This window comes from Cyprinus carpio, chromosome B8 (genome assembly GCF_018340385.1).
Source record: "Cyprinus carpio isolate SPL01 chromosome B8, ASM1834038v1, whole genome shotgun sequence".
Classification (NCBI taxonomy): domain Eukaryota; kingdom Metazoa; phylum Chordata; class Actinopteri; order Cypriniformes; family Cyprinidae; genus Cyprinus; species Cyprinus carpio.
The window spans coordinates 9,336,029-9,357,259 of NC_056604.1; the positions used below are offsets into that span (position 1 = coordinate 9,336,029).

Below are 21,231 nucleotides of genomic sequence, written 5' to 3' on the forward strand. Positions count from 1 at the left end.
AAAAGCAAACCCTATTCCGGTTGTATCCGTAAAGGAACATCACGTTGCTTCCTGCAATTTACATGTGTGCAATGTTTTTCACAGCTGTCAGAACCACTTTTAGCTTAATCACGGTTGTTCAAAGTAGCAGACCCGCACAAAGAGGAATCAATACGTTTAAGCTGTTATCACGTGCAGCAAGTGGTCAATCGGGTGATTTTCACATGCTATGGATGCATGTGCTAGGTGGGCTACATGTGTCGGTGAATCACAAAACTCACGTGTCCCACCCACACAGCTGGTAAAATCCCCTCAGTAACTAATAGAGGGACCAGTGGTGCTTGTCACAAGCTCAGCAGGAACTTGAACACAAGAGGAGGATGCATGTTGTTCCATACCTATATGCTGCTGTTTTTAGCCGTGGAACTTTAAACAAGACATTTTGATGAAACGTTACGCAGCTCTGAAAGGTCAAGCTCCTAAAAAAAGCACCATGAAAGTGGTTCATACAACTTGTGCGCTCACTGTAGCCTTCCAGTAAACTGAAATGTATTATTTAGGTTGCTATACATAGAAAGTCCCCCAAGTATTACAAATACAAGAGCTGTCGAGTTAGTACAGTACAGAATTAATTGTGCTTCCTCTTTTTTTCTCTCCCATCTCAGACTCTGAGCTGGCCCTCATGTATAATGATTCGTCTGTGTTGGAGAATCATCATCTGGCTGTAGGTTTTAAACTGCTGCAGGAAGAGAACTGTGACATCTTCCAGAACCTGACCAAGAAACAGAGACAGTCACTTCGCAAGATGGTCATTGACATTGTGAGTCACGATGTTAAATTTGTCGTTGGTCTATAGTTTAGCTATAATTTATCACACTGGACTGTTTTTGCAGCTTAATTGCACTAATACTGGTAATATGGAACTAAACTTTATTTTATGTGAACATAGGTTCTCTTGATGATCTTCCATCTTATTTTGCAGGTTCTGGCCACAGACATGTCTAAGCACATGAATTTGTTGGCGGATCTGAAAACCATGGTGGAGACCAAAAAGGTGACCAGTTCTGGGGTATTACTGCTGGATAACTACTCTGACAGGATACAGGTCGGTCCTTTTATTAAAACTCATATTGTAGATATGGCAATGAAGATGATGATTTGAGCTTTTTAAAGGAGTGTTTCTCTTTTTTTGTAATTAATTTACAAAATGTGTTAATTGCCAAGTAATATTTGTATTAATATATATATTTTATATATATATATATATATATATATATATATATATATATATATATATATATATATATATATATTTTACATAAAATATATGAACACAGTTTTTTTAATATATATATATATATACACTAAATGTGTGTATGTAAATCTATATTACATTTAAAAAATTAATTAATTTATTGTTTAATAATTGTTTTTACTTAAAATGTAGTAACGAACATTTCATTTGAAGATGCAATGTGAAAATGATTAGAAGTGCTACAACTTAATTATGAAGCTCCGTGGTTTAGGAGTCTGGATGGGGGTCCCTGGGTTTTTAAAGGTCAACAGCCTCTGCTCTGAGAATTCAGCACCCAAATTTGAATATGATAATACACTTTTCAGAATATGTAAATGAGCATAAGGATTCATTTGAATGCCTAACTGACTGCTTTTGGCTGTGTCTCAGGTCTTGCAGAACATGGTGCACTGTGCAGACCTCAGTAACCCCACCAAGCCGCTGCAGTTGTACAGGCAGTGGACGGACCGCATCATGGAGGAGTTCTTCAGTCAGGGGGACCGAGAGCGGGAGCGCGGCATGGAGATCAGCCCCATGTGCGACAAGCACAACGCTTCAGTTGAGAAGTCTCAGGTAAGCCAGCTCAGTGTAGATTAAGATGAATGAAATAATGGAACACAAAATAATCAAGCTTATATATTTCATATATATTTAACTGAAATAGAACTATTTTGTATAAATGTCTTCACTTTTAATCCATTTATTGTGTCAATGGCTCAATAAAAGTATTCAATTACTGACCCCAAACATTTGAATGGTGGTGTACATGCCAGATATTTTATAAATACTTTTAAATACTTAAGTAGATAATATATAAAAACTGATAACTCAATATATTGTGTATACTACTAATAAATATTTTACTACAGTACACAAACCTTCTTTCAAAGGAAATAATTTTTTTTTTCTAGGTGGGCTTCATCGATTACATTGTGCACCCACTGTGGGAGACGTGGGCAGACTTGGTGCACCCAGACGCCCAGGACATCTTGGACACGCTGGAGGACAACAGGGAGTGGTACCAGAGCACCATCCCCCAGAGCCCCTCTCCAGCGCTGGACACCAGCAGCGAGGGCCGACGCACCGCCGGCCAGGAGAAGTTCCAGTTTGAACTGACTCTGGAGGAGGACGGAGAATCCGACACGGAGAAGGACAGCGGCAGCCCTCCTGATGAAGAGGAGGAGGAAGAGGAGGAAAACAGCTGCAGCGACTCTAAAACCCTTTGCACACAGGACTCCGAATGTACAGAGATCCCCCTGGACGAGCAGGTGGGGGACGCACAGGAGGATGAGGATGAAGAGGACGAAGAGGATGAGCAGGAGGAGGAAAGGGAAATATCAGAACCCTGTGTTTTAGAGGAGGAGGAGGAGGAGGAGGAGGAGGACACTGCCAACACATAACACAGTATGACACGGCACCTGAACTTTTTTATATTAGAGATGAGTAACACTTATTTATGGTTAAGATATTCATTTTTATCATTGTCTGTTTTGCATACGTCATTCAGAAGTGCTTTTTAAATGTCCGCCTTTAACCTGATTTTTATTTTTCATTCCTCATGTTTTTTTTTTTTTTTTGAGTTTTAACCATTTTTACACTCAGGAATGTATTTTCCACTCCCACCTGTCATTCATACAGACAAACTGAACAAATGAAAGGTTAAAAAGCTCGACTTGTATTCCTGATTGTGAGGTACTTTTTTTTTTTTTGACTGAAACAGTATTTCTGAAACATTTACCTTCGAAAGCAGCTGTTTTTCACCAACGAGACACTATTTTTTCCTGTTTATCTGAAGGGAAGTGGCAATTCGAAGCATTTTAGCAGTCAAACACTTCAGAAGTGAATACTTCATGCTTTGAACTTCACGTCTTCCTGATGCCTTGAATGTGTTAATAATCTGGATTTAGCTGTGTTTGTGGATCAGTCATTATTTGAAGTGAATGAACATGGTACCAAAGTGAAAAGAACTCGTGAGACACAATTTTCACACTGAAAATACTAATTTTCATTTAAATTACCATATTTGGGGTAAATATGTAAATGTGGTAATTTCTTACTTTTTCTTCTTTCTTACTTTTTTTTGTTATACCTTTATTTGTTGCATTCAATCTAGATCTGAAAAAAAATTAAAATATAATTTTTTAAACAATAAGTTGCTCAATAATTATGACCATATTTAAACTTTTTTTTTTTATGTATTCCCCCAAGAACAAGAACTCTGTTATAAATCTGTTATGAAATAATAGCTTGAATAAGCCTTAAATGTTTTTGTCACCTATCATTGTCTTGCTAGCAGTGGAGTAAAATTAATCCTGGTTATCACTTTCTAAATAACAATATGAATTATTATTATAATTAAATAATAATAATAATAATAGTATTATTATTATTATTATTATGTCCTGCTCATCTGTTTCTCAGAAATGTTTGCCAGCTGTTTGGTGCCATATGTCCCTGGCAGGTTAAACAGAAAACAGCTGTCATAAATGATCAAGCTCAATTTAGTGGGTTCTGTTGTCACATGATCATGTGACAATCAGCTTCAGTGCAAAGCCTCATTGTAAGTGTGCATCTAGTTTTTTTCTTTTTGTAATTAGTATTTATTTTGGTTATTTTTGACATTGCCAAACAATACCAGTCACAATGATTTTAATTGCTGCTTTACTCATCTCGGTCAAGTGTCCTACTGTACAAACATCCTCTTCGTTTTGTTATGTTCATTCTAGCATTATTTATTAATGCTCTTTGATGTGCTTGTAGCATATTAAAGCATTTTTTTAATTGAACTGTAGCATCGGCAATGCAGGCTTATGAGTCAGTTTTCCTTAATATATTATTTTAATTATAGATGTGCAGTAAATACACCTAATCAAATGTACAAAATTCTGTATAATATCGAAGCCTTTTGAAATGACCCCTTTCTCGTTGCTTTCTTTACTTTATTTAAAACTCATTCAGTTGCCAAGTTTGCTTTTTTATTAGTAGTTCATATTTTTTAATTGTCTCCATTCTCTACATTGTCTTTAATTTCTCTCTGTTTACATACATGTATTTATTGTGATGTACAGTACATATTGTTGCTCTTATCATGTGGTTGTAAATGATTATATCATCCCTTTTGGTGATGGTGTTGTATTATGGAACTCTTACTGAGAGAATGTTTGTTATTCTTAGTATGTAATGATCCCATTGATATGTGTCTCTAGAGAGATTGCGTAGAGAAAGGGAAAGCCAAATTATAGTCATTACTGTGGTTATTTTTCATTTTTTCTTTCTTTTTAAAAGAAAGTGGTTCCGTGGCCTGAGGGATGTGCCTTACAGATAGCTCTTTAGATTTTATCCTCTTGCTGCACTAAAGAAACTACTGGCTGGAAATTGTTGGTCGTTTTCCTCCCGTTTAAATGCTCCCAGCATAAAACAAACAAAAAATAGACAAAAGTTGTCAGACCTCATCGGACAGGGTAAAAGCAGGCCAGTGACATGGGTTTGGGTTTGCGACCAGCTGTAAGAACCTCCATCCTGTTTCTGTCTATGCTGTGTTCATCTGACTGAGACATTCGAAGACAATTGCGTTTCATGCAATATGAGAGAAAACATCTTTCTGTTTGGGGGAAAACTGGGCATTTTGATTTCCAGACCCTTCACAAAAAGCCCAAGCGCTCAATTTGGGACTCATTTTGACACATATACTGTAGATTCTTATTGACCCTAAATGGATGAAATCAGTGCGTCCTTCTCATCTCTTTTTAAATCATGAGAAAAATACACAAACAGAATTTGACAAATGATATTTAAGGATAACTATTTTTTTGTTATGTGACTTGAATGACAAAACTTGTCTGGAGGTTTCACAAGACCGTGTAGTTGTTTATTGGACTCCTTGTTTATCACAGTCTATTGGATAGAACTGTAGAAATAAAAATTTACGTACGAAAACTGGTAAAATCAAATAAAAAGTTTTTTTTTTTTATATGCACCAAAATAAAAGCATGGGTTGACTCTATAATGCTGTCTCTTGTTTCCTCTGAAAATACTCTGCAATCCTTCTATAACCAAATCTATGATTTGTTTAGTTTTATTTTATTCTTAAATGACTTCTTTTTTTTTTTTTTAGATTGACTGTTCAAGTTACATTTGATGATTGACCTGATTATGTGTGTTTATTAAATATATATATATATTTAATTCTATCATTTATCTTTATATAAAGTTTTTATTCCAGTTTTAGTTATTTTAGTATGTCAAGATAAACTAAATGAAAATAACAAATGCTTTCTTTTCTTAGCAGCTAGCTGAAATAAAATAAGATTTTAAGTTTACGTTTTTTATTTTATTTCAGTTCACGTTTATTTTATTTCAAGTAACACTTTTTATGGTTTTAGTTTACTATAATAACCCTGGTTCAGACTGTTTTTTTTTTATTTTAATTTATTTTAAATAAAAGAACGAAGATACAGATTTAATAGCAGCTGTCTGTACGGGACCGTGTGAAAGACTGGATCTAGACAAGAGAACCACTTCAAGGCCACATTTATTTTTTCTCATACTTCTTTAGCTTTCGCAGTCATTTTCCGGACACGCGGTCACACAGAAACATATCCAACTTTCTCACCAGCAAAATGTGAGTACAACATCCTCTCAATCTATTACACATAAGTTAGACAAGTAGTAGAATTTATAAATTTGAAGAACCAAATTTCAGAAGTTTATAATTCCCCTGAGAGACATGGGAATGATTGCAAAGCATCTAAAGTTCAACTCATTTCTGCTTTTGCTAAAATGACTAATAGGAGAGATATTGCAGTGCAGGGAATACAGGTACACTCACAACCCCTGAAAAAAGACCTGTATACTGGTATAATGGCATAAAGTAAGGACAAGGTTTGACACTTGTGTTTGGCACAATCTTGCTAGTTTGCTATGTCATTAACACCAAAAGCCAGGTCAAAGATTTGAGGTTCAGTAAATTATTCTGTGTCAGAAGACAGAAGCGAACAGCCTGGACGGAGAACACTAGCAGCTACAGTCAGACTGCTGCGGGGGTGTCGGGTTGTCCGTCAGTCTGGTGGTGGGCGTTCCTGTGGTGACGGCGGGGTCGGCCTCAAGTGTGTCTGACATCTTGTCGCAAATGATGTCCACCAAGCGTTCAAATGTCTGCTTGACGTTGATGTTGTCCTTTGCACTTGTCTCAAAAAACTCAAATCCTTTCAGAAAGAGAGATTGGTAAGTATGATATGTAAAGGGAATACACACTAGCTTTCAAAAGTTTGGGGTCGGTAAGATTTTTACGTTATTAAAGTCTCTTATGCTCATCAAGACTTCTATTATATGATTAAAAATTTGTACATTTGTAGTTTATTCATGTGATGGAAAATCTGATTTTCAAGCAACCATTAATCCAGTCTTCAGTGTCACATGATTCTTCAGAAATCATTCTAATACATTAATTTGATGCTCAAGACAACATTATTATTATCAATGTTGAAAACAGTTGTGTTTCTTAATGTGTTTGGGGAAACCATGATGCATTTGATGAATAGAAAGTTCAAAAGAACAGCTACAATAAAAGTCTTCATGTCCTTAAAAATCTTTCTAACCCCAAACAATATATTTGCTCAAAACTAGCCAAATGTAAAAATACACATCATATATAAATACATATACATATCGGTATCGGCATTGGATATCGGCTAAAAAGTGTTTAAAAATATTGGCATTTTAGAGATCAGCAAACATCCAATATTGTCCAATCCAATATATATATCTTTTTTACTCACCCAGCTGTTCTGCTAGCAGTCTCCCGCTGTCCACAGACATTATCCTCTCCTCCTCCATGTCGCATTTGTTTCCTGCAAGGATCACCTGGGCATTGTCCCAAGAGTATGTCTTAATCTGGGTCGCCCTGACACAAGACGAGACAAAAGCGAGCAGACATGCTTGTCATCAGTACAAATTTCACTGATACATCCTCCAGCACAAGATGTGCCAGGCTCATACCAAAACTTTTGACAGTTTTATTGTATGAATATGTCATCATGCCACACAGAATCAATGGAAACGTCATGTCGAACACACTTCTTCAGATTGTGTCCCTTTCTGTTCTACAGCAGCATGTTCCTTGCGTTTTCTAATCCAGAAATGCAATTGCACTTTATTACTACAGTGTATTTTGGGGGTATTTGTACTCAAGTGATGCAATTTCCTTCAAAACCACTCTAAGTATTGTGTTTCGCAGGTCATTATGACTTAAATCCTTTTCTCTTGTACAAAAAGTATTACTCATCTTACTAAACTAACAAGATAAATCAAGCTCATGTGTAATTTAGAGGAACAGTTAAGTATATTTTTCAGCAATGTCTATTGTATGGCTTCAGAAGACTTGAAATACAGTGCACATTTCCTTTCTAGAAAGTCCCTGAAATGACATGAAGATGAGTAAAATGATGACAGAATTTGCATTTAATTTGTAATAAAACTAAAATGATTGAAATGATACTTGTAAACAATATTTGTTTTCTTAAAATAACGTTGACCATTTTGAGCACTGAACCATTCTAAACTACAAAAATGTCTTTTATAAAGTTACTTTAATAAAATCATTTCTTAAAAGTATGGCTCACTCAAAAATGAAAACACCCTCATGTCGTTCCATGCTAATATGAGTTTCTTTTTTTTCCCTGTGGAACACAAAAGAAGATATTTTAATAAAAGTGGGTCCATACATAGAACATCTTACCAATGTTCTTTAAAATAGCTTCCTTTAAGTACTTATACAAGTTTAGAATGACATGAGGGTGGGTAAATGATTACATAATTTTCATTTTTGCATTAACTATCCCTTTAATTTTGGTTTTGCTAAATTAAGAAAAATATTTTGTACTATTAAAAATTAAGTAAAATTAAATTTATTTTCATGTTTTGGCTTAGACGCTAAAAAACAAGTTATGTTTTTACACAAACCCATGTGATATTCCTATACTTTCTGTTTACTATTTGAACTAGGCTCTGCTTTATAAAATCATTAAGATATGTTCCTGACGTTCATTTATAGATTTTGACTGCAGGATCGACAGGCATGAATGTCTCACGTTTTCAGGCAGACGGAAACTGCAGGATCACCTGTGCAGACCCACACAGTGAAAAGCTCATGAATACTTCTTTTGAAAGCAGAAGCTCTGGCTGTCATAATGCACGATGTAAGCTTTAAATCCACTTACCAGTCCTGCACAGCAGCAAAAGACTCCTCGTTAGTAATGTCATACATTAGGATGAAGCCCATGGCCCCTCTGTAGTAGGCAGTGGTGATAGTCCTGTACCTTTCCTGCCCAGCTGTGTCCTAAAAAATAACAAGACCAGCATTATTATATGTAAGATTGAGTTAAAAATACTTCACCAAAAAATACAAAATAAAAATAAACTGACAATGAGTATATTTTTAGGCAGTTTTCATTTTGCGGTGAACTATTTGTTTCATTTAGTCTGGGACAGACAGTCAATACAACAAATGTGTGAAATGAATGAGCGCTCGAGTCTGAGAAACGAGTCGAGACGGTGGTTTGTCACCTCTAAAAGTAGCAGCGCTTTCACTGAAAGACTAAAATAGAAGTGTGCCACGATCTGATTAACAAATCAGTTTTGCTGATGCTGACTTAAAGGCCTAGATAAGGTGACAATGGCGTATGTTCTGTTTCCATAAGCCAGTGTTAATATCAGCCCATGTGATATTTACATTGCACCATATTTGATTATCCAACCCTTCAAAGCTTTACCAACCATGAAACATTATTGATGCTGAGTTAAAGAAGATTTAAAGTCTGTGTGGTTTTTCGCAGTCGATGTGACAGTAATTACCCAGATCTGAAGCTTGATCCTTTTGTCGTTCTTATAGACAGTTTTGACCTTAAAGTCGATGCCCACCGTACTGACAAAGGCAGATGTGAAAGTATCATCAGCATAGCGGAAGAGGAAGGATGTTTTTCCAACGCTGCTGTTCCCAATGATCAACAGCTTGAACATGCAATCAAAGTTTTGATCAGAGTTCTCATTTTGTTTGTTGTCTTGCGTAGCAGCCATCTGTGAGAACACAAAGACACAGTGTAATGAATAGATCAAAGGTTCACAGCCTAACAATATTGTGTAAACTATTAATATGGTAGAAATGTAATTATAGAAGTGAGAGTGAGAGTGTGTGAGAGAGAGAGGCCTTCTGGATTTCATTAAAGACTTTTAAGCAGGCTTTGTATGTAAGTCTGTGAAAGTCAGCACCAGGAGCTGTCCATGACTGTATCTTAAAGCCTAGTGAGTGTCCTACAGCATTTATAACCCATTAACCCCATCTTTAACATTTGTAACTAAATGTAATTTGTAAGTTAATGTATTTTGCACAAGTTCTGTTATATAAGTTATACACACACACACACACACACATGCACACACAAATAAACAAATCGTGACTATTTTTTACTCTAAAATTGTGACCTAAAAAATCATAACATCATGTTTTAGAAAATTTATGTGCTCACATTTAGCTGGGAAAATTGCGATTAAATTGTTTAAGAGGCGCGTGCGGACGCGGAAGGTGCCCATGATACACCAGAAATGTTGTCTAGGTAGGCAGCTCAGTAGGTTTTGAGACGCACCCTGTTTGTCGTTCCGGGCTGAGCGTCTGTCTCTTTTCTGGATATTAAACGCTAATAGTCTTCAAACACCTAATGCTTATAATAGATAAAAACTATATATGAAGTGGGCCATAGATAATGAGACATTTGAGCTGTTGGTGAGAGCTATAATCAACATGCGTATTCACAATATCCCTACATATAAATAGTAACCAAGAATGTTTGAAATAGCAGCTCCTATGAATAAATTAGCTTTTACGGCTGATTGCTTTTGTCGACACTAATGTTGCTTTTCATAAATTTCATAAACCTTTCATAACCGGTCAGTATTATGCACGCGGTCAAATCTCTTTAAACGGCACTTATGTTTTTACAGTTTTATGTTTTTAGCCATTTATTTTTCTTTTTGCGTGGCTCCATTACGACCAAACAACATTATATATATATATAAAACGCCATTTCTCACTTACCTTTCCGTATAACTCCATTGTTTTAAAAAGAATACAATAGCTTTTACAAGAGCTTGATTCTTATTTAATCCTAATAAATTATATTTTTTTCCCGTTTTTGTAGAGGCGGAGTCGGCTGTTGGGATAAATGTTGGATGCAGTGATGCTCGCAATGGACGTCAGCAGACACTCGCGCTCTCCACCCATTCACCCCACATCCGGCCAGAGTGTGAGTGCGCTCGGCAGACAGCAGGGGGCAGACGTGCTCCTCTCTCACACAGATCATATATCAAAACATTAACGACTTCATACATTTGTGGATTTCATAAAATAATTAAAAGATTGTGTGTACATTATATATAAATACATATGATAAATATTACAAACAATAGACAAGAATGAACAAATGTGAATGAACAAAAACGACTGAACAAAATGGGGGAAAATAAACAAAAACATTACTTACATAGGAAACTTATGAAGAACATATTGTGAAATATTAAATTTCATTTTGATAATATAATAATACCCTTTAATAATTTCCGTTATTGTAATTTAATCTTTGAGTGTTTGTTTCTTGATTCTTTCATCAATTGTTTTGTATGAGTATTTTGTTTTGCAGTGTGCTGCTGTCTTGACCAGTTCTCCCTGGAAGAAGAGACTGTGAAGTCTCAATGGGATTCTCCTGGCTAAATAAAGGAAAAATGAATAAATACATAAATAAATTGTTGCTTTAACTCAGGGGTGTCAAACTCAGTTTCTGGAGGGCCGGAGCCCTGCAGAGTTTTGTTCCAACCCTGCTTCAACTGGAACATGGTGTAGATTTATAATATGTATGTTTGAATTGATTAGCTGGATCAGGTGTGTTTAATTAGGGTTGAATCTAAACTATGCAGGGCTCCAAAAAAACGCACCTACTACTATTATAACGGACTTTTTAATATTCATGAGCTGAGCTAACGCTGTAGGGGCGGTTGCAAAATAATAATAATAATAATAATAATACTGAATATTCATAAGATCATACCTCGCCAAAGGATGTCAGCGTGATGTAATTAATATTAATGAGCTATGCCTTCGCCATAGTAGAACTATTGCCCATCCCACTCTCGCATGCGCATGTGTTGTTTACAGAAATGTCACGTATTCCTCGTACTAAAAAGACACAGTAAATGCACTGCATGCAAAAGGTAAACCGATTTTTAGTTGTCTACTGTCTTGTCGTTTAATGTGTTGCTGGTCGGTTGTGCAGGGGTTGGTTGTTTTTCCTTTAAACTTGAATAAACGCATTCGCGCTTTTGTGGACAAGGCTTTTAAAGTAAATTGAATCTCTGATATACGCGTTCAGGTGGTAAAACAGTCTATTACTAACGCCTACATACTCTGTTCATTACTGTGCTATATAATAATATCTTCTGGTAAACAAACGTTGTTTCCACTGTGTATTGGTAGCGCTCTCTAGTGGCTGAAGTACTCTACAACGTACTTTGTACTTCTTGAGCTATGACCTGCATGTAAGACATTTCATATAAAATGTGACTTATGACGTGCATGTCAGCATTAATCAGATTTATTTTTCCACATGAGTCATGTACATTACACTGTTTGCTTTTTCCCTCTAGTGTTCCATTATGGAGGATTCAGTGGAGGTCATCCTTCAGCATAAAAGTTGCAAGCTCTCCAATCATACTCAGGAAAAGCCACTTTTCACAGCAGCATCTGGGGCTTTGCTTGTGGGTGTTTATGGCCTCTGGTCATTATTTGCACTTCCTGGTTTTCGGAAAGTACCCGTATGTCTCAAGGTACTAGAAGTCATATACGATGTATTGGCAGCTATTTATAGCTTTGCTCAGCTATTTATTCAATGCGTTGGTGATCCCTTTAGATGGCAACAATTTGCACTTTACCATGTTTAGATTTATAGTCCTACAGAGAGAAAATCAACCAATCAATTAATCACTGATGTAAGTGAAATTAATATTGCCCAGGTGCCTTATTTGCCCTCCAGTAGAACACAGACCCAGAATGTAATGAAACTCCTGCATGGGAGAGCAGGGTGTCTGGCAGATCTGGGATCTGGTGATGGGAGACTGGTGAGTCTTTAACATTGACAATGTTAAATGATAATGAACTGATTGTATGACATGTATTTCCAAATACTGTGCTTACTACCCATCATTCTGCATAATACCAATGCATATATTTTAATCCTAAACCTAACATGGACATTTAACAAAAATCCTAATAATGTATATACTATTTAACATTTTTCAACCACGGAAATCTCTAAGTGATATAACAGATTTACGGATTAAGTTTTGTGCTTCTAAGCACTTTCTGTTTCAGATGCTTCTGATGGCTTTCTGCAGATGACTACTTTCTCACCACAATACATGGTGAGATGCTTAGCAGCTGGGTGGGAGATAATAAATGGGAAATGTAAAACAAAAAATATTGGAAAACAATCTATTTATAATTTTGCATGACTTCGCTGTTAGATGTTGCTCATTTTTAAGCTCTTGAGGCTTGGCTTTCTAAAATGGAATGACTAATCTGTGGGTTATTTATACAGTAATTTCTCACCAAGATAATGGCCACTGGGCAGACTACCTGGGGCTGCCTCTTTTGTGTTCAAAAATAGAGCTCATTAACTAAAATTTGGATGGAAAAATCTTTTCCCCCTGTACACATATATAATAGCAAGAATCATTGGTCTTACAGTTAAAAATATTCTTCTTGGTTTCTTTTAAACATGGAAAGCAAACAGTATGAGCCACAGGCAATCTGCTTTATGTCCAGTTATAACTGACATAAATATCACAGAGCCTGGTTCTCAAAGTGTAAGTTTGGCTTTATGTATTTTGTAGGTATTTGCTGCCACTGTAGAGGGTTTCCAGTGCACTGGCTTTGAAATTAATTCTATCCTAGCTGGATATGCCAGAGTCAAAGCAAAGTGGAAAGGAATACCATCCAGCACTGCGACTTTTATAAACCAGGACTTTTGGAAGGTAAGGTGAAGGATGTTATAGGTGAAGTGTGTAGTTCCTGAGCCGCAGGCAGCACTCATTGGAATGATAAAAATAATGGTTTTCAGACAGATTTTCAGCTTCTCTTCCATTGGCCAGTAAAATAAATAGCTCCGTCCCCAACTAATTCCATTGGTTAGGTAAATGTTGGCATGCAGGGATACTAAAACAAACATTAAAGGGGCATTAAAGCAATGTGCACAAGTACCAGGTTGGATTTCACACAAACAATTGCCTTAATATCTGTTGTTTTTATTTATCTTTCGTCAATTTATTGTACCTATATCAACAGTTTCAGCATAACACCTGTACTAGTTCTACAACTGTGTGGAAAAACACCTATTGACAAAATACACATATACCATGTGCATATTTTATTTCTGATTTAATTTCACATGTCCAATTGTTGATGATTCAGATTTATCACTTGCTTCCACAGACCGATTTGTCCAAATATAACAATGTGACTGTTTTCTTGGCACCCGGAGTGGTAAGTATGCACAGATGTCCTTTCCATTTATACTGAGCTGAGTATTAAAATAGTCTATTTAGAAATCAGTGCAACAAATTACATCATCTAGATATATTCTTAATAGTGCTATGATTTACTCTGAAGAATATATTAGGCTAGGCTACTCTGGAGAATTTACGTCATTTTAAACTGTGTTGTACAAGAAGTCATGCTTCTTAATGCAAAACACAAGTGCAGAAAATACCTGTATGTCAATACAATGTGCTTTGTGGTCTACAGATGGAGGTGTTGGGTAGGAAACTGGAGAAGGAGTTACCAGATGAGGCTCGTGTGATTGCCTGTCGCTTCCCATTTCCTGACTGGACTCCCACAGCCACTGAGGGTGAAGGACTAGACCAGATTTGGGCATATGATATGAATGCTATACACAAGCTACCATGAGATGAAAAAGCATCTTCCCTTGTGTCAGAAAGCTTTCTGTTTTGCATTTTAACACTGCCTGAAAGGTACCAGTCACTTTTAGAAGACATATGCACGCATGATAAAGCATAGAATAATTACTTATTTTTATTTTAAGGACTGCATTTTTTTTCTCATTTTCTGTTACTGCAGGTAGGTTTGATGACATGTTATTTGTCTGTGTTGTGAAATTCTAAACTAAACTGTGAAATTAAGAGCCAAAATTACTCTGCTGCCAACAAATTGCTCATATGACCTTTGTCTTTTAATATCTCCTAGAATAGCAAAATCCAAAAAAATTCTGAAGATAACATGGCTCTCTATTACATGTGGGTCAGACTTGCATAATACTTCCCAGAAAATTAATTTCATTTTATTGTACTATATACAGTATTTTTTTAATGTGTGGGTAACAGGGTTGAATGATTGAGTTTAATGAATGCAGTCAAAACAAATTGTTTATACATATTAAGGAAAAAGAATGCCATTTTTCTTGTTTTCTTGTTTTGCATATGCTCTCATTATTACTTTGGTGTCGCATTTGACATTTTTAAATGATATTACACTTTTATGTAAAAGGTTTGCACGCAAAATATGCAGCTTAATATGTTTTGATAAGTAAAAATAAATAATAGTACTTAAAGCTGCTTTGATCTTAATGAAAATTAACATCAGAATTATAACATTCTTGTATGATTTTAATTATTACAGAGTCGAGAAGCTCAGGACCTGATGTTGGACAGCCCACAATACCCATTTAAAGGGGGAATACAGATATTTTGAATGTTTTAAGCTATGCTATTTGAATTTTATTTTAGGTAATAGTTCATCTAGCATGTTTAGTAGTTAATATATTTCAAAACCTTATACTAATGCTTTAAAATGGAACATGCAAGATGTTGTGTGTAACTTTGGCCACATGGTGATGCTCTTTACACTCTTCTATGAATCAGACGGTTTCAAACGTACAAATGTCTTTGCCATCGTTCATTTAGCCCATTGAACCACGATAAATTGGCAACATCAGTAAACTGGCAATATCTCGCTTATTTCTCAAATGTTGTAGATATATTAGCCTGCCTTTGACCGACATACAAGATGTTTATTCATCACTATACGAGAGATTGCCGTGTGGATATGGATCATTGCTCAGATGGATCTTATTTTATGCGATAATCTTTGCCTAGTAGGTGTCTGTGAAGTGGCTAGGATGTTTAATAATGGATACTGTGAGGTAGTTCACAGATGACAGAGCAGAGCTATAGCCTACGCCAGATCTCACACGCCATATAGGGTCTTCCCCTCTCGTGACGCAGTTCGTCTAGAGCAGAGGCGCGCGGCGCTGCTGTATAAAAGCGAGGAGACACGCCGGTCCAGCAGCATTGTGACAGCACACACACACAGAGCCATGGAGACACTGAGGAATACCTCTTACCCAACTATAACGACACACAACGAAAAGATGTGTGAGCTCAATAAAATAAGTGAGCAAGGATGGAAAAAGCCAGAGGATAACAGTCGGACCGGCACAGAGTATTCCAGAATTATTACAGACCCCAATACTGGGAAATGTTACTGCCGGGGAAAAGTTCTAGGAAAGGTAATGGACTCAATATTAATGCTGATATTGTTTAAAATATTTTAATTATTCAAAAGTATTTTATTATTTGATGTGAAAATTATTATTCTATTTGAAACAGTATTGCTATTCATTGTGCATGATTGCATTACTTTTGTTTAATGTGTCTATCTGTGCATGCACTGGTTATGATTACATTGCTTCTCGAAAATCTCTTTATGTTGGTTAACATTATACGTATCTAATACTTTCTCTATGTCATAGGGAGGCTTTGCAAAGTGCTATGAAATGACCGACCTGTCTTCAAGTAAAGTCTATGCAGCCAAAATCATCCCGCATTCGCGAGTGTCAAAAACGCACCAGAGAGAGAAGGTAGGACAGACACATGGCATAGGCTATATAAATTGCACTGCACAATCGATTGATCAAAACCTCACACTTATGTTCTGTATTCTGTTGTTCCAGATAAACCGAGAGATTGACCTGCACAGAGCTCTCAGTCATAAACACATAGTGCATTTCTACCACCACTTTGAAGATAAAGACAACATCTATATTCTGTTGGAGTACTGCAGTAGAAGAGTAAGTTTAAAAGTCTAAATGTATTAATGTGTAATATGTAATGCAAATGACTGTGTGCCCCCTGACTGACTCCTGGTAATCTTTTTTAGTCACTGGCTCATATATTGAAGGCACGTAAAGTCCTAACAGAACCTGAAGTGAGGTATTACTTGAAACAGACAGTGTCCGCTTTAAAATACCTTCACGATTTAGAGATCCTGCATCGTGATTTGAAACTAGGTATGTATGCATCACTGTACATGTTTTATGTTATTAACATTTCATCAGTTTATAAGTAGTTAAAAATCTTCTGTTTTACCATTCAAAGGCAACCTGTTTGTGAATGACTCAATGGAGTTGAAAGTGGGAGATTTTGGGCTGGCTGCCAAACTGGAGCCAGTCAGCAACAGACGCAAAACGATCTGCGGTACACCCAACTACCTGTCCCCGGAAGTGCTGAACAAACAGGGGCACGGCTGGGAGTCTGACGTGTGGGCTTTGGGCTGCGTCATGTAAGTTTGTCACCCTCAGATTTGAGGGTTTCCTCTATACGCTATATTCATAAATTGCTCGGTGTGAATAGGCAATGATTGCCGATTCATTCTCGCTCTATCAATGAATGTCTACTTTTCCATTCTAGTTGTGTATGACATTGTAATTGGTGATTATGCTTCAGCCTTTATGCTTGAATGACATTAGCAGCATGTGGTTTACAGTTTGTCACCATGATGATGACCTATTTTGGGATCATTTACTCATCCTCATGTCATTTCTAACCTAAATGACCTTCTTTCATCCAATAACCACAAACAAAATGTGGTTAGTTTTTGAAGAATGTGCTGGTTGCTCTTGTCAAAATAATGGATGTAATGCTGTCTGTCAAGCTACCAGTCTACATTCATGTTCATTATATTAAAACGGATAGCCTGAACATTCCTAAAAAATGGACAAAGAACTGTTGTTTTGTCTTTTTATTTTTTTGTTTTGGTTGGTGTTCATTATATTAAAACGGGACTTCTTTCTCTTCAGGTACACTATGCTTCTGGGTAAACCTCCATTCGAGACCACTAACCTGAAGGAGACATACCGCTGTATCCGAGAGGCCCGTTATACCATCCCGACCTCGCTCTCTCTCCCCGCCAAACAGCTCATTTCCGGCATGCTCGCACAGAACCCTGTGGACCGCCCGCACCTGGATGACATCATTCGGCATGAATTTTTCACCCAGGTAAGTTTATTTGTTGCACCGCAGTAGATTCAGTATATCCAGCCAAGCAGTTGGACTTTTTCTTCAATGTTTGTGTTGTGATTTTCGCCACAGGGCTTCATGCCAGAAACTCTGCCTGTCAGCTGCTGCCATTCTGCCCCAGACTTCCACATTTCCAGTCCAGCCAAGAGCTTCTTCAAAAAGGCAGCTGCTGCTCTCTTCGGTGGCAAGAAGGACAAAGCCAAGTACTATGAAAATATAAGTAAGTTCTCGCTTCAGTTGACTAGTGCACTACTCATTTCAGATGACCCCATGAATAACTGTTTTTCTTCCGACAGATCGCCTAGCCAAAGAAGAGGAAGAGATATTCAAGCTCCGTCAAGATTTCAGAAAGACTGCCATCAGTAATCAGATTACTACAAACTCATCTGAGGTGAGCATTGTTCCCTTTATAGTAGGCTATAATAAGGAATTCATCGGCAACTCTGAGATATTAATGAAAGTTAAGTGTTAGGTCACTCATGACACATATGCTGCGATTTTTCCTCTTTAGGAAGGAGGAAATCCGTCAGCACCTACAAGAAAGCCTGTTACCCAGGCAACTGCCGGAAGGCCGCAGACAAGAGATACCATTCACTTGATTGTAAGAGGCAGCTTGGGCAGCTGCAGCAGCAGCAGTGAATGTAAGTGTGTGTTATACGTGTGTTTCACCTGTTCGGTCTGACTCCAGCTCATTAGTTTCACAAACTGATGCAATGTATCCCGCTGTTTCTCCGTAGGTCTTGAAGACAGCACCACTGGCACTGTGGCAGAGGCTGTTATTAGTGTTCTGAGAGGCTGTCTTGAACACATGCCTAAAGGTGAATAAGTCCCATTACACTTCACACTTCACACCCAGGGTTTTCTATACCGAATCCATTCTATAGAGTAAAGAAAATATACGATCTTTGCATTTAACAGTGCCCTTTTTCCCACAGCGGACAGCCTTCCCAGAGGAAATGGTTGTAATAGCTTGAAGTGGGTGACTAAGTGGGTTGACTACTCCAACAAATATGGCTTTGGCTATCAGCTGTCTGACAATACAGTGGGCGTCCTTTTCAACAACGGAACGCACATGAGTCTCCTCTCTGACAAGAAGTAGGTGCTTCAAGTTGACTGTTTGCTAATGCAGTTCTGCTCTTTTTCAAAAATTAATCAAAAGTTTAACCCCAAACAAATGTTTATATGTAATTCCAATCTAATTCATTTTTGAAGTAGGCAAACATTACACAACACATAATTACTAAGCAGTTCCTAATTATGAAATTATTATCGGTATTCAATTCCAATATTGTATGTTTTTTTACTGAATTTTTGATCAAATAAATGCAGCCTTGATAAGAATAAGAGACATTTTAGAAAATCTGACCTGTTTTTGAATTGTATTCAATAATCAATAAACCCAATATTATTCCTTACGGTTCCCATCCCTAGTTTTCTAGCATAGCTTCTAGATGATCTTCAGAAAGAAAGAAAAACTGCACCAATATCCTAGAAATGTCAGATGAATGACAAATGGCATTGCACATGAAATATTATAAAAGAGCAAGCATTAGTCATAGACCTCATATATATGTAAGGCTGCAGAAACAAACCATGAGCACTGATAAATTGATGTTGTCTTTGTTTTTTATAGGACTGTTCATCAGTATGCTGCCCTCAGCCAGAGGTCTGTTTTCTCTGTTATTGAGGTTCCCGAGTATGCTGTGGCCCAGGTCACCATCCTCAAGTACTTTGCCCACTACATGGAGGAGAATTTGATGGATGTGAGTGTGCTCTTAGTTTCAACCCTTATGTTTGTATTCAGTATTAAAATTGTTACAGGTCTAGAAGTCAAAGACTTAATATTCTGGTCTAGACTTCAGGTTGTACAAGACGTTGTTGTGTTAATAAATTGTTTATCCTTGTTTTTCATGCAGGGAGGGGATATGATAAGTGAACAAGATACCCAGAAGACCAGAATATATCTTCTGCAATGGCTGAAATCAGACAGAGCTTTATTGATGCTTTTCAACGATGGCACATTCCAGGTAAAATCTTTATTCATTACGAAGCAGCTCTTAAAGCTGTACATTCTGTCATCTCAGAACACGTTTAACTTACTGTCATCTCTGAAGTATAAATTGAGATGTTAAGATAGATGTTTAAGTTGGTAATTTCCATAAAATGAAAGGGACTTGTGAAAAGGGACAAAAAGCCTCATAACATTTCACTTTTATGTCATTGTTGGAGCATGACTGACCCAGTGGTAACCATTCACTTTCATTGTATGGAAAAGACATCTGTTTTTTGGTCTATGAAAGACAGAAATGACAGAATTTTCATTTTTGTGAGAATTGTTCCTTTAATGCAGCAGTTGGTAGAACTTTATTCCTCATGTAAAAAGCTACTGTCTAGTGCTCTCTACGCCCATCAGACCCCTGGGTAGTTATCAGTCAGGTCTGTCTTTGTTCAGATAAAAAGCTGTGTATACTATAGCACTGTGGGAAGAAGAAGGTCACAAACCCTGCTGTAATAACATCCTGCATCCTCGGAGAGTGTTTCACGTCTGTTCCAGAATAACAAAACCTTTTTCTTCGTTTTCCAACAGGTGAATTTCTACCACGACCACACCAAGCTCATCCTGTGCACACAGCAGGACGAATATCTGCTGACGTACATCAATGAAGAGCGAACCTCCACCACCTTCCAACTGAGCACGTTGCTCAGCGCGGGCTGCACTGCGGACCTGCGGAGTCGTCTGGAGTATGCCTTGAACATGCTGCTGCAGAGATGCAACTGAGACTGACAGATGAGGAGAGCAGTTGGCCACTGACTCAGCAAGATCTGATGATTTCTTTCGGTGCAAGGGCACAGAGGAGGGCTTGTTGAGCAGGATGTCCACTGGATGTGAACCAGATGGAGTTATGGAAAGGTTGATAACCAAGACAGACTCTGTACATTTACAAATGCTGAAATTCAGAGACTGGAGTGAAGAGGAATGATGTGATCAAAAACATTATAGAGAGGAAAGAAAATCTGGGCTGGGACCAGGCATCGTTTGACAAGAAACAGACTTCTTGTGTGTATGTGTGGTAATATGTTGATGGATCACACATGCATGTCCTAATCTGCAAACATAATTATTTTTTGTTTCTTGTTTTTTTTCCTCTGTCCTTACCAAATATTTATTGTGTACATAATTCCTTATTTATTTATTTATTTAATGAATAAAATCCAAAAATTCTAACAACATTTGACCAGTGAATATTTCTTTCATACTATGTATAGTATTGTCTTTTTTCTAAATATACTGAATATATATGTGGGTGTGGGTGTATACACACGCATCAATATATATGCATTACCATATGTGATTATCATATTAGATTTAGGATGGGAGGGTTGGGACTGAAGTGGGTGTGGTCAAGTTGAGTTGCACATGTAGACATCCAACACTTGAACAAATGCACTTTACTACACAACTAAAATCAGCGTCACATTGGCTTCACTAGTCGGTAAATAAGCATGGGTTCTGACTACTGGGACTTTTGAGTTAAACCAGTTTT

At 37.0% G+C, this 21,231-nt stretch overlaps 4 protein-coding genes across 19 annotated transcripts in view; 3 read left to right on the forward strand and 1 right to left on the reverse strand.

The window, feature by feature from the left end:
* The window catches only part of LOC109094537 (cAMP-specific 3',5'-cyclic phosphodiesterase 4D-like), a 119,691-nt gene extending 114,415 nt beyond the window's left edge, over positions 1–5,276 (forward strand). For all 11 annotated transcript variants that reach the window (XM_042729597.1, XM_042729599.1, XM_042729600.1 and 8 more), the window contains 4 exons: positions 645–799; positions 962–1,084; positions 1,664–1,846; positions 2,185–5,276. In XM_042729597.1, the coding sequence (XP_042585531.1) occupies positions 645–799; positions 962–1,084; positions 1,664–1,846; positions 2,185–2,673 (950 nt within the window). In that variant the 3' untranslated portion in view covers positions 2,674–5,276. The remainder of the gene's footprint in view (positions 1–644; positions 800–961; positions 1,085–1,663; positions 1,847–2,184) is intronic.
* Positions 5,277–5,786: 510 nt separating this feature from the next.
* On the reverse strand, positions 5,787–10,545 carry rab3c (RAB3C, member RAS oncogene family). Its single transcript, XM_042729601.1, has 5 exons — positions 10,362–10,545; positions 9,125–9,346; positions 8,491–8,609; positions 7,051–7,175; positions 5,787–6,477 (listed from the first exon to the last, which is right to left on the reverse strand). Exons 1-5 carry the CDS (start codon positions 10,377–10,379, stop codon positions 6,287–6,289), a joined length of 675 nt encoding a protein of 224 aa, XP_042585535.1. The 5' UTR covers positions 10,380–10,545; the 3' UTR covers positions 5,787–6,286.
* Positions 10,546–11,405: 860 nt separating this feature from the next.
* On the forward strand, positions 11,406–15,785 carry si:dkey-190g11.3 (uncharacterized protein LOC567059 homolog). 6 transcript variants are annotated; one of them, XR_006155410.1, is made up of 7 exons: positions 11,406–11,530; positions 11,963–12,142; positions 12,349–12,433; positions 13,208–13,348; positions 13,806–13,856; positions 14,118–14,344; positions 15,009–15,785. XR_006155410.1 is itself a non-coding variant. In XM_042729605.1 (7 exons), exons 1-7 carry the CDS (start codon positions 11,454–11,456, stop codon positions 15,056–15,058), a joined length of 687 nt encoding a protein of 228 aa, XP_042585539.1. In that variant the 5' UTR covers positions 11,406–11,453; the 3' UTR covers positions 15,059–15,785. The 6 variants fall into 6 exon arrangements, 5 of the variants coding, with proteins under 5 accessions (XP_042585539.1, XP_018963782.1, XP_042585537.1 ...); XM_042729605.1 differs by having other exon boundaries at positions 14,118–14,220; XM_019108237.2 differs by having other exon boundaries at positions 12,329–12,433; positions 14,118–15,785.
* LOC109094533 (serine/threonine-protein kinase PLK2-like) lies at positions 15,695–20,915 on the forward strand. Its single transcript, XM_019108236.2, has 14 exons — positions 15,695–15,897; positions 16,141–16,248; positions 16,342–16,458; positions 16,548–16,677; positions 16,766–16,949; positions 17,467–17,665; positions 17,759–17,906; positions 17,983–18,077; positions 18,198–18,327; positions 18,424–18,504; positions 18,622–18,781; positions 19,320–19,449; positions 19,603–19,713; positions 20,274–20,915. Exons 1-14 carry the CDS (start codon positions 15,706–15,708, stop codon positions 20,463–20,465), a joined length of 1,977 nt encoding a protein of 658 aa, XP_018963781.1. The 5' UTR covers positions 15,695–15,705; the 3' UTR covers positions 20,466–20,915.
* Positions 20,916–21,231: the final 316 nt, after the last annotated feature.